The 13,338-nt window shown below is 37.5% G+C and overlaps 1 protein-coding gene across 3 annotated transcripts; it reads right to left on the reverse strand.

Moving 5' to 3' along the window:
* Positions 1–2,197: 2,197 nt before the first annotated feature.
* On the reverse strand, positions 2,198–11,793 carry spi1b (Spi-1 proto-oncogene b). Of its 3 annotated transcripts, none has more exons than XM_026166540.1 (5): positions 11,440–11,793; positions 10,834–10,924; positions 9,376–9,572; positions 6,565–6,715; positions 2,198–4,089 (listed from the first exon to the last, which is right to left on the reverse strand). In XM_026166540.1, the coding sequence occupies exons 1-5, from the start codon at positions 11,479–11,481 to the stop codon at positions 3,776–3,778; spliced, it is 795 nt and encodes a 264-aa protein (XP_026022325.1). In that variant the 5' UTR covers positions 11,482–11,793; the 3' UTR covers positions 2,198–3,775. The 3 variants fall into 3 exon arrangements, with proteins under 3 accessions (XP_026022325.1, XP_026022332.1, XP_026022318.1); XM_026166547.1 differs by having other exon boundaries at positions 9,376–9,530; positions 10,834–10,927; XM_026166533.1 differs by having other exon boundaries at positions 10,834–10,927.
* Positions 11,794–13,338: the final 1,545 nt, after the last annotated feature.

Consider the following 13,338-nt stretch of genomic DNA (forward strand, 5'->3'; position numbering starts at 1 on the left):
CTCACTCACTATCCTCATGGTGCCCTGCACCACCCTCACATACTTTTCTTCCACCCCTGACTTCCTCATGCAGTACTACAGTTCCTCTCTTGCCACTCGCTTACTCTTTCCTACTGAATGCTTTCTGCAGATTCATTCAGTGATGCCCCGTCTGACCATTTCTATACTTCTTCATCAACACTCTCAAAGTAAACATTACATCTATACTTCTCTTTCTCAGCATTAAGCCATGCTGCTGCTCACTGATCATCATCTCTCTTCTTAAACTAACTCTTTCCTACATCTTTATGATATGGCTCTTCGACTTTATCCCTGTGCAGTTACTACAGCTCCGTACATCATCTTGAAAACTGGCATCAGCACACTTCCTCTCTGATCTTCTTCTTCTTTAGTGTTCAGCCTTACATACAACTCACAATTAGCCTTTTCCTTTTCAACTCAGTTTTTGCCGTATCTATACCCTCTCTGTGCTTGTGTCTCAGATTATCTCACTTTTTCTTTGTTAACATCCTCCTTTGAATAGTTTCATGTACTTGTTCTTTTCACCTCCATTCTTATATGTTACTCCGTGCTCCTCCTCTTCTTGAAGCACATTTTCACCAAGCTTTCCAAGCTCCTTAGACTTTTCACCACAGCCTTTTCCATCCTTTTCACGAAATCCACTACTATCTATCGTTCTGCATTTGTCTCTTCAGTATCATACCAACCTAACACTTCCTAATCCTTTCTGTTATCTTCACTTTCATGAACTTTGGAGACTGCTCCAATCACCACTCTCTCCCCCCGGGGACACTCTCTACCGCTTCATCCAGCTTACTCCAGAAGTCCTCTTTCTCTTCTTACTGACATCCAGCCTGTGTGGCATGCCTCAAACCCATGATTTTGTGAATCAGCCAGCTCTCTCTTTGACAGCCACAGTCCTGAAATTAAATGTTACTCCACACTTCTGCCTTTCGTTCTCTCTTGTTACCTCCTAACAGACCTTTTTTGTCTATGCTATACTAAAGCTGCCATCAGCGGCTCGTTTATTCACAAGGGTTGCCACATCGTGTAGCTATGCATGTTTGATTTGGCAACGTTTTCACACCAGATGCCCTTCCTGATGCACCCCAAAGGGATTTGTGTCTACAAAAGGTTTATACTATATTACACTAACTATATTGTACTATACTCTAATCTGGTGCTTTTATGCATCTCATGTACACAGTTCTCTTCTCTTGCATGAGCTCTAAATTACTGTATTTGACTGAAGGACATTTTAACGCCTACATGTTATTGATATTAATTATAGCTCAGCCATTGTGGGGAGCTGTTGGCTCTTGAGACACCAGGTGCTGTGGTAACTTTATATTTACATATTGCAGATTACAGTAGTAAATGTTGCAGTTTGGCTACTCCCATAATGCCAATGGCCATCGTAACTAGAATGCAACTGTGAGACCAACACACAGACGCTGAGCACTTTAAATGAAAAATAACTCTCAAAGTGTTTTTCTCTGGCCCACGATGAAGCTTCAACAGTACAAGGTCAATACAATATGCCATAAAACACAGTTTCTAAATATCTAATTTCACACATTATACATATTTAAATCTGCTACCCTCAGTAACACATTACATATGTTAATATTTCACATACAGGAGCATCTATCTATGACAAAATTTGCCTTTGACATACTTGATTCTGACATGATAAATAAATTTCGTTCCTATTTTCTCAGTTAAAAAAGGAAGTGTGTGGAAACGGAGAAGTCAGTGAGCATTTCATAGGTCTTCTTTAGACAGTTTGCTAAAAAATGTTTTATGAAAATGAAAAGCAAATAGAGAACAAATGAACAGAGGACTACATTGCCCACTCAGTGATATAACATAAAAATTGTAGTTGTGTAACTTTCAACATAGTGGGTTCTTTATACCCTCTATGAACAGGGGAACTGGTGGCTGCGGTGTGTCAGTACACGCAGGCAGATATAAGTACTTGGTGACAAGTGACTTCACCTCCCCAGCCCCATATTAACCTCATAGTTCCTCATAGTTGAACGATTATCTTTTCAGTTGTAATGAGAGATGTCACTTAATCTGTGTGTCTAACACAATTCAACTTTATATAGACTTTGTGTTTCTTCTTCTTTGTGTTTTATCTCCAGTGTTTGCCCAAATCACATCACAATTATCTTTGCAAGAAGCACAATACAGATAAGGTGACGGACAATTTATTAACTTTGTACATGCGATTTGTAATTGTAACATACAGCGTTTCATATACGGTCTTCTAAACCATGATATGAAACCTAATATTCTGTTTTAAATATATTTTTTAAAAATCCAGTTTAAATATATACAAACAGTAGTAAAAACATTACAAGAGAACTTGTACATGTTCAACATGACAAAGAAGTTGAATGTCATTGCTGTGGTTGAATGACATGAAGCAGAATTTAGTTTTGAAAATATATCAGATATTTCCAAACAGAATATGAACGTCTATGTGTGCACCCCCACTAAAAACTGCATAGGGGGATGTCAACATGCCTACATCCACCCCACCCAAGAGAGGGCTCTGTTTCTTTTCCTTAATGCTTTTAAACAGGCAGCGAACAAGTCAAATCCCTCTCATACCAGGAGTTCGAAGAAAAGAGTCATATAGCTGCTGCTTGTACATTTAATATGAAGCTACAAAACAAAAGCAGACGTAACCTGCTGGAACTCATTGCTCCAGATTCCAAATAGCTGAAAAACAATAATCCCAGCTTGCTTTTACATTTCAGAGATGCAATGTTTATCAGAAAGTTCATCTGACTGACTTTAGTACCTTTGAAAAGAAGCACTCAATCTGTTTACCCATGGATTTAAAGTCTTAATGTAAAAGCCATGTATTTTTTTTCACATTTCTGTTGCGTACACAGGAAAACTATTATACTTTCTATCAAAAAGACACAATAAACCAAAATGACAAAAAAGAAATTCTACAAGAAAAATTAAGAACAAAGATTTATGAATGTGTTTGAAAATGATGTTGTAGAGTTTGATGATCGTAGATGATTGTTCCCCGTGGCTGGTAGTGGTTTTTGTGGTTTAAGAGGTGAAGTTCAACTTTATGGTTGTTTTGTACATGTTGTTTGTCTGTATTTCATTCACAAGAGTTAGGCGTCAGACAAGAGTTGCCTGCAGTTTTTGAGAGACTGAGCTAAAGTCATTAAACTGTATTACTTTAAGCCTGAAATAAACTTTAATCTGTAATAAACTGCACACTTTAAAGCTATTTTGACTAAAATGGCCCAAGGGTAGTTGTAATTAGGAATTCTTTCTAGTTCCTGATATTGACTTTGTCTGTTAGGTGTGTGTATCAAAGGTCTCTCTAAACCATGGTATCACATGACTTTCACTTCCAACTCTGGCCACCTCAACAAGGAACACCAGCAATAACACCTTTTCAAAAGTACTCATTCACAAATATCTATACACATTTACAAACAGCGTGTTACACATAACCGTGTTCGGCCCTGACTTTATTTTCATTGTGATCATTTGGAGTATTTTGTCTTCCAAATATTTCAGACAGACAAGCCAAACTGAGCTTTCTATGGTGATTCTTCTGTACTTATTAAACGGTCCCCCAGCATGTCTTAGAAGGAAGATTGTGGTCCATAGCTTTATGCTGCATTTACTAGTACCTTCAAAGACCCGGTCACACTGTGCAGCAGTACTCATCAGGAAGACTGATTAAATCTATACTTTTCATTATTCAGTGCTAGTATTTGAGCATTCCTCCTGCCTATATGTATGCTTTTCTGTCTAGATGACTCTTGCCCAGCACCTCATCACTAAACTGGTACGTCAGCTTCTTTTTGATCTTTTTCACCTCTCCGGTTTTGCCATAGTTGCGCAGAGCACGAGCCATCTTCTGGTAGGTCATTTTCTTGCGGTTTCCCTTCTGGATTCCCCAGCGGTGTGCGAGAGCCTCCTTGTGTTTGGAAGAAAACTGGAATGTCCCTTTATCTCTGTCCACCCACCAGATACTGTCCTTCATGTCGCCGTTCCTTAAAAGGTCCAACAGAAACTGGTACAAGCGGATCTTCTTTTTATTACCTTTGGAAACAAGAGAGTTGCATCATTAGAAGTGACATATTATAATTTTTTTGTTTTACTTACAGATTAGAAAATCTTATATATATATATATATATATGTGTGTGTGTGTGTGTGTGTGTGTGTGTGTGTGTGTGTGTGTGTGTGTGTGTGTGTGTGTGTGTGTGTGTGTGTGAATATAAATCATAAAAGATTAAATAAAGAAATGTATAACTTTATACAAATTACACAAAGTCAAAGATCGGTCACTGAGAAAATTAGAACTAAAATTGTTTCAGCAGAGCAGTAGTTGATTTTACAATATCTGTTTTATGTGTGTCAACGTTACACGGCGTACAGTGCAACACTGCAATGACTTTGCACGAAAACGCTTTTAAGTTCTTAGAAGCAATGGAAAATGTTTTTCCTGCAGATATAGCCGTTCATGATTCATCATTCATTCTGTTGTAATGAAATGAACCTAGCTTGACGCACAGTTAACTGTATCTGAAGTAGGTTAACCAATGCTTAGATGTCACATTAACGATGCAGGAGGTCGTTCGTTAATTTATATCACTTTACACATGGCTGCCTGTAGCCATACAACAAAACTGAGGACAATTGACTTCTGTACACATCAAAAGCAAGATAAAGACACTGTTCATGCTGTATGTTATATGGGAACACAACACATATCTTTTTCTAATATCATCATACTGTAGTTTTTTGAGACATTTAAAAATCATTCGTTTGCACTCTAAGATTATTGTGACTAATTTGTTAACAAAATAATTAAATAAAAATCTAATTTATAGTTTAAAAGAGTTATTTTTACAGCCACCTGATCGGGAGTGTAGGTGACAATTACACATGCGACCAAACTATTTACTCCTTGGACAAAATGTCTCTATAGTCAGAGAAATATGGCGTTTTTGGTTTTTTTTCTCCTTTCACTTCCACTCATACACAATCCAAAACTAAAGGAACTCTGTAAAGCCGATTGGGGGGGGGGGGGGGGGAGCATTTTACATGGTACCAGTTTAGTATGACGCACATTCACTTCCACTGAAATCCTCACCTCGGTGCTTGGTTTAAAAGAAAAAAATTCCCCCAAACAAAACAAAACACTGCATAAAGCATAAGCCACTTGACTACAGGTACTACTGACACTGGGCACCAGACACTACTCAGGTTCTGTCACATCCTAAATAATATAAAAGAGGAAGTGCACACTACTTTTGGTTAAGCCAGAGAACAATGGTCAACTGTGAAAGGATTTGGACATGATCCAGAACGTCCACTGACACTGAGACTCTGACTCTGGTGTGTGAGTCAATCCTGCTGTGTTGGAAAAAATGCCTATTCAACAAACATGCTGCTGTCTACCACTTTTATACAGAACTTGGTCACAGCAGAAAAAAATGCCCCAAAGACTGACAGATCTCTGTAGATACCTCATTAGAAGGCCAGCGAGGTAGCAAGCTTTCCCACTCTACACAATGCATGTTTTCCAAAATCCAGTGTAGAGAGACAGAAACTTTTAACCGAACTGAACTGAATTGACCTGTTTTCAGAGTACCCCACCTCTTGCCTAGTGACAGCTGTGATAGGCTTGGTGGACGGATGAATGAGTTGAACTGAATTCCATTCTTGGAGACCAAATTCATGATAATTCATAACAGAAAAGAAAACCTCACTGTCTTTTTGTGGCCAATTTCCGGAGAAGATGCAAGACCAGCAGTTGTTGTGCAACGTGTAGCTGATCCTAAAAGCGCAATTTAATTTGTCAGCAGAACACAGAGCTGACATGTCTTATTGACAAATGTCCACTATCCAAGTGCACAGAAAGCAAAACTCATCCGTAAGTCAGACAGAGACTCTTGAAGCACCTCTGATTCATGCATGACCTAAAACGCAACAAATAAACATGCCCCTTGTCTTGGTCAACGCATTCATAGAGGAACTTGGACCACGTCCACATGGTGTTGGCCTGTATTTATATAGCGCTTTACTAGTCCCTAAGGACCCCAAAGCGCTTCACATATCCAGTCATCCACCCATTCACGCACACATTCACACACTGGTGATGGCAAGCTACATTGTAGCCACAGCCGCCCTGGGGCGCACTGACAGAGGCGAGGCTGCCGGACACTGGCGCCACCGGGCCCTCTGACCACCACCAGTAGGCAACGGGTGAAGTGTCTTGCCCAAGGACACAACGACCGAGACTGTCCAAGCCGGGGCTCGAACCGGCAACCTTCCGATTACAAGGCAAACTCCCAACTCTTGAGCCACGATCAGATATTATAGAAAGTTCCTTTAGTTTCCAGGACTCAAGAACCTAAAGAAAGAGTATTGACGTAGAACTTCTAGATATACAACGACCTGAGAATCTTAAGAGTGAGACTATGAATGTGAACACGGTCAGAACAGTTGGTGCTTCCTAAAGTATCCATGCTAACTGCCACAGACTGAGTACAGCAAATCTAGTTCCTTACCCAGCTCTCCTGTTGGGATATAAGAAACTCGATCTCTCAAGCACTCCTCATCAGACACCTCCAGTGGCGGACTTCGTGCCCCATGGTCCTCTTCATCAGAGCTGCGCTGGGATATATGCGGTGGATACAAGGTCCGAGGGAAGAACGTTACCTGTAGCATACAAATCAAAGTTAGTTTTAAATAAAATGTTTGCAATGATTTAACTTGTAGACTATCTATTAAATTATTTTCATCTCCAGGTTTCCCCTGAGTTGAAGTGAAACAATAATAATAATAATGAAATAATGATGTATCATTTCATAGAAAAGAGCTTCTTCTTGCGAATGATTTTAAATAATGTTTAGCACCAAAGATGGCTAAAGAATGCAAAATTGCACTTAGCATTTATTGGTAAAAAAAAAAAAAAGTATACAGTACAGTACTTTCTACAAGCTGATGCAATAAAGAGCAGTTTGTAAAGCAGTTCAACTAAACTCTGCTGTAACTAAATGTGACATTTAGATACTGCCATGTTCAGAGTGGTCCAATCCAACTACCAAGGGCTACAGAACTTAATGATGTAATCCATCTTTTAATTTGTATTTGTAGCTGTACTTAATTTCCTAAGAGGTCTGCCGTTTTAATTGAGAAAAGAAATTTTCCTTGCAATGTAACATTTTTTCAAGTATGGTATTTAGCCTTTATCTGGTTTTTTCAGACACAGTTTCACACGTTTTATTTATTTAAGTATGTATGCATCTATTTATCTATTTCATGTATGTATGTGTGCATGGGTTTAGTTCTAATATCATTTTTAAGCCGCATGTTTGACAGCTAAAGACTTTTGGAAAGTTTTAAACTACGTTACTAATATAAAGTGCAGACAGAGATGATGGTGCCACTCTCAAATGCACTCTGTGACCACTTTATCAGAAACGCCCGTGAAATCTAAAGCCATCCGACAGCTCTACCATAAGTATGAAAACTGAGGTCCTGAGTGGGTAGTGCTGCAAGACCACAACATATTACACTTTTAACGGTATAGCATTTCACTGCAACATTAGAATTGTCATCTTCACAATGCCGATGCATAAGCTTGGCAAAAGTATAATTCATTGCACAGCTATTCGCTATGGTCGTTGGGTACTGTTGTACTGTACTCTATATCAAACACGTACAGTGAAGTGTGGGTTTCCACTAAGATGTTCTCACTGCAAGTGAAAGCGTAAAACAAAGTTTCTCTCTGCATGAGCTGTGATGTGTGGATGCTCCTGTGCGTGTGACAGGCAATAGCTGTCAATGTATTCATAACATCTTTTGAGGCAACGGTCGGTACGGATACCTAAATGTGAATTTCCATGTGCGAACAGTGGTTTTCACATTGTACTTTCCTGTTACACTTAAATTTCTGTATCAACACCTTATCTCGCTCTGTCTCTTTTTTTTCCAAGCACACAAACATTTTCATCTCGTAAAAAATGGCAGATGTTTTTTTTAAAAGGGAAATTTCACTCGCTAACAAGTGAAAACCGTCATGTGACCTATAGGCACACATGCTCTGTGAGGGTTTTTTTTGTGTGATTGCTAACAGCAAAAGCACAAGTTGCTCTTTATGAGGTGAGTATTTTGGTGAAGTTTAAGGTTAATCAAAAGATGTTTTACAACATGAAAAATCCCTTATGCTTTTATGCTACACGTCAGCTGTATCTGCTTGTTTCAGGACTTTACGTCTTCACACTACTGAGTGAAATGTTTATTGTTATAACATCTCTGGACTTAACATCACCTAAAATAGGGAACATGAACTTTGCATGTAGCCATAAATGTCACTATACATGGTACATACATGGTAAGATTTGGGGAAAGTCTCTGATCTTCATCAAAACAAGTCCTTTTTATTGTGATGCACATGATCTCACATGTGCTGAAGATTGAATGTAGAATTTTTGTGGGTTTTTTTCTCCTTTGAAACATGTGAATATACAAGAAAACAGGCACACATGCACACGCTTGCATAACACAAGTTCATACTGAGGTAGGCAACAAAATGTATGGGGTTTGAAACTGACGACGCTGAAGCGGTTAGACGTACTGTTTTCCAAAACCAGAGATCTCTGTTCTAGTTCACTGGTTCATAACTGGAGGTTTGAAGCATGCAGATGTGACTTTGAGTTTAGCTGAGTCTACAGAGCCTATTCAAAGTAATTTTTCCTTTAACACTGGGAAGAAAGAAGAAAAAAGCACTAAAATAAAAGTGTTTCTTGTAACTCAAAAGATTCACTTCCTGATTTTTGTAACAGGACCTTAAAGGGCCTCAAGGTCCCGAAATCTTCTCTGTGATTTCAATAACAGCCTCGAATTATGTAGATTCTGAAGATGTCTGCATAGAACTAAAAATATATGGTGCACTGTAGCAAAATCGGCTTAATCAGCTGACAGATATCAGTTTCTAGTGAATGCTTTTTCCACTCCACCACAGAGAGCAGAGTATAGTTATGCTTCATACTTGCACAGTTGAATAGTGTAAATGTCAGTGGCTTTAAATAGATTAAAAAAAAATAACATCAAAGTAGTTTAATGTGTTATCATACTCACTGGTGGGTAAATGTTTGATTTCAAATAACTCATTTCGAGTAGTTGATGATGATGCACTGAAAGCCTTAGTTTAAAGAATGCACACTGCAGACCAACAGTTTAAAGCTTGCTGGCAGCACTTGTTCTTTTTAACAGTTTCATTTGCACTTAATTATTCCCTTTAGTAGTCAGCATCACTGTCATTTTAGCCTCTGACTACTAATGACTGCTTGTGTTTTGTGGGTTTGAGGACTTACTGGTTGCTGTAACACATGGGAATGAGCCGCTAGATTTGGATCAAGCAGGTTTTCAGCTTCGTATCGTAGAGTGTCGTGTCGTAAGAGCCCAGATGGGTGGAGAGCCTGCACATTCTGGAGCTCTGTGAAGTTGCTCTCTTGGAGGTTTTCAAACTCTGCAGGGTGCACATGAGGGTGAGCATGGTAGTCCCAGTGTTCTAAATAGAGATGGTGAAAAACAGCGTAATGGCCACAACCTTTTCTCTTCTTTTTGTACAGTAATAACTATTTTTGCTACCGCAGAATTTGTAACATGTGAAATTAGAAAAAATGGAAAGAAATTAAACCCATTCAGACTGATTTTTAGACAAATCTAAACTCGGAAAAAAGTCTGTACAAATGCACAAATGACAGTGGAGACATAATAAAAGCCACAATGTATTTCTGTGAAAATCCATATTTGGAGATATTTAAAGAATTTAAACAAACAACAAGTGGAAAACTGGCTTTCTGAAAGTGCCTGAGTTTGCATCAACAGTGTGAAATGAATAAAAGAGAATTCAGCATGAAGCTCTTTCCTGTTTGTTGCCACACTAGCATTATTACCACAGCCACTGACTGTCTTTAATTTGCAATTTTCTTTTTTACAAATTTTCCCTAGTTGTTTTATTTTTAAAACTTATTTAGTTGTTTAGAAAAAAAAACAAAAGATAGATAAGCTAGCTTGAAAAGTACAAGTTTTTTTTTAAGTGTTAACACTGCAAATATGCAAATATTTTAAATGCAAAGTGCAGTCTTATCACTAATAAACAAAAATAGTTAAAAAAGCATGTCCCATGTCAACTCTAGCACTACAACAGTAATTAATATCTATTACCTTGATCGGTATATATGAATTTAAACATTTCTGGGTGTAGATAAAGATTTGACATCTTTCGACGCCAGGTTAGAGCACATCAAAATGACAAGTGATGCCTTCACAGCCAGCCCAGTGTCAACTTGTTTTAGTGCAACATTCAAAACAGTTGATTACAAGAGAAAGTAAAGCACCTTTCTTATATTAACAAAACCCCATGGGGCGAAAGTTGTTCTATGTCTGTAGTTATAGCGGCAAAAAAGAAATGGCATCTGTTTCCTGTGTTCCAGTGTGCTCCAGCTGCACACACTGCAGTCTTTTTATGTACAACAAACCAGAAAAGTCTGCGTTACCACATTAAGCCATGGCCAAAGTTTTTTTTTGAAGGATGACTAAAATATGTTTAATATCAATCTTTTTATATATTTAAAAATACAGTTTAGTTAATGACATCAGTATCTTTAAATACAATCTCCATGCATTGTTTTTTATTTTAAAATTATTTACATTTAAATATCACCGAGTGGATTTTCACAGTCCAAACTTTTTTTCATCATTAATTTACATTAAATTTCTTTAAACAGTAAAAGATTAGAAAAAATCAACGTTGAAGTAAAACTCACCTGCCTGGCTTTCTGGATCTAGGACATAAGGATATGAATATTCTGGAATTTGATGTCTGTAGATCTCAGGGTCGTAAATTTCATCTGTGTGCTGCTGGAACAACAAAAGCAACAACAACAAAATGTATATATCATTAATGAAAAGCGTTAAGTCAATGGTGTATGTGGACTATGCAGAAAATATATTCCTTATCTGCATTTTATCCAATGGATTTGTAAATTATTTGTAACATTTTAAACACCCGTTTAAGTCGCCTGTAAATGTATACACATTTAAATTAGCTTCAAGTGTTGCTACAATAATGACGATTTCTTTTCTCTTCTTTGTCCTACAGTTCTGAAACTCTCAGAACTTTTGAGTTTCAATTTCATGTACCTCATCGTATAATACACTCTTAGAGTTTGTAAGCCCTGTATTCAAATTGTAGTAGAAACCACATTAACTCATCTAATTTTTAAAAAAAATGTATGTCATCCATTCTTAAGAGTGTTTCTCTGTTTAGTCCTGCGGTAAAAAAGGACTAGTCTGTCAGCTCTGTTTAAGTTTCAAAGTCTAGAAAGTCTCCTCGGAGTTTAGATATTTGTAATAAAAGAAATTATACTTACAGGCTGAATGAGATAGCTCTCCATTCTGTATGGATGGAACATGGATACCTCTTATCCAGGACCGACTCTCAGATGCTTTGCTGGTAAAATGCTCTCTCAACCTTTCAAAACTTTTGCGGCACCATTGCACAATGTTTCAAAATTTCCTCTCAGTCAACGAAAACCAAAAAATGTCTCCCTCTCTTATTGTATAGCACAAGCTTATAACACTTACTGCTCAAACAGGCCTTTCAACTGCATCAGATAAAATTAAATAAACAAGGCCCACTGTTTAACTGCAAAATGAAAAAGGAACTTTTGACTTCTGTAAATTTAGTGTGGGTGGGAGCAATAGAGTGTGTCTGCAAAAGGTTCCTGGCCATTTGATGATTTGTCAGGGGAGACCATGAAACTTCACATTTATCAGGGTCTCTATGCTGTCCCATGCCTTGGTAGCCAATCATCATCGAGGGCTTTCCTCACTGTCAGTTTCTCCCCCCATCAAGTGTGAGGTGATAAATGTGGGCAACAGTGTTTGCAAGCGTTTAACGTGTTGTTGTTTGTGCTCTTTGTCAATGTCTGCGCTTTTACAACGTGTCATATTTAAGCAGATGGACTAGTATATATAAACATTTATGTTTTAAAATTCTTTCTGCACATTATAATGCATTTTTAAATCATGTAGATTTAAAATAAACATTGCTATTTTTTTCACAATTGCTACATCATGTTTTGTTTTTAAGCTTTAAAATCAACCCTTGAAATGATGTCAACTATCCCTTGCAGTTTACAAATAGACAACAACATGTTATAAAGCATGTATTACATGGCTATATGGTGCTTATAAATGCTCAGCTGCTTTGTCTCAAGGGCTCAAGTAAAAATTCCATGCTATTTTACCAACCTTGCTATGTTTAGTATGTAAATGGCAACCATGTGCCTGGATCCTGAACTGCGGACCTGAAACCGAGAGACTGAAGGAGTGCTTTGTAGCAAAATGACTACTACATTTGTTTTGGTCATGTAAACAGTGGCTTGCTGAGGAAAATGTGGCCCCTACACACAACACACACGCATGCAATGCACAGCTGTGAGATAAGATGAAGGTACAGTGTCTGTGCTGTAACCTCACCGAGGCAAATGGAGATTGTGATTATCACACAGAGAAGATACGGTTGGAATAATTCCTGAGGGGGAAGTGAGTACCTCTGTTGCCAAACAGTAATGACAGTCTATGAAACTGAGAAAACACCTGTTTGTTTTTAATTCAGTAATGCATTGTTATGCCATATATTAAACTAATTCTTTTGGCCAACATGTTCAATGTTTAGGAAGACATCGGGCTGCCATCAAATTTAGATGTTAGATGATCGACCATATATATATATATATATATATATATATATATATATATATATATATATATATATATGTATGTATGTACGTATGTATATATATATATATATATATATATATATATATATATATATATATATATATATATATATATACATATATATATATATATATATATATATACACATATATATATATATATATATATATATATATATATATATATATATATATATATACATATATATATATATATATATATTAAAAAAAACACCTGATTATTAATGTTTAGCCCGCTTTCACCCTAACAGAACAGCTTTGACCTCTTCTCTTGGAGTGCAGTGAGATGACGGTGGATCCTCTCGGTCGTGAGCATTGAGGTGTGGGTCCTCAGTGAATCAGGTTTGTTCCAGCACATCCCACAGATTCCTATCTAGATATCAATCTGGAGTATTCTCTGAAGTTGTAGAGCATGTTTTTTGCAGTATGGCAGGCTTATCGCCGCTGCCTCCCAGGTCTGTCATGGCAATGGTCTGCCTTTTCTTTACCTTTAGGTGGATGGTA

This window comes from Astatotilapia calliptera, chromosome 1 (assembly GCF_900246225.1).
Source record: "Astatotilapia calliptera chromosome 1, fAstCal1.2, whole genome shotgun sequence".
NCBI lineage: Eukaryota > Metazoa > Chordata > Actinopteri > Cichliformes > Cichlidae > Astatotilapia > Astatotilapia calliptera.

Excerpts from the sequence above, each read along its gene's own strand:
- spi1b (XM_026166533.1), bottom strand. The coding sequence starts at position 11,481 with ATGTTCCATCCATACAGAATGGAGAGCTATCTCATTCAGCCT. Across the intron at positions 10,928-11,439 it reads AGAGCTATCTCATTCAGCCT|CAGCACACAGATGAAATTTA; the intron begins GTAAGTATAATT and ends TTGTTGTTCCAG. Across the intron at positions 6,716-9,375 it reads CCCATGTGTTACAGCAACCA|GTAACGTTCTTCCCTCGGAC; the intron begins GTAAGTCCTCAA and ends TGTATGCTACAG.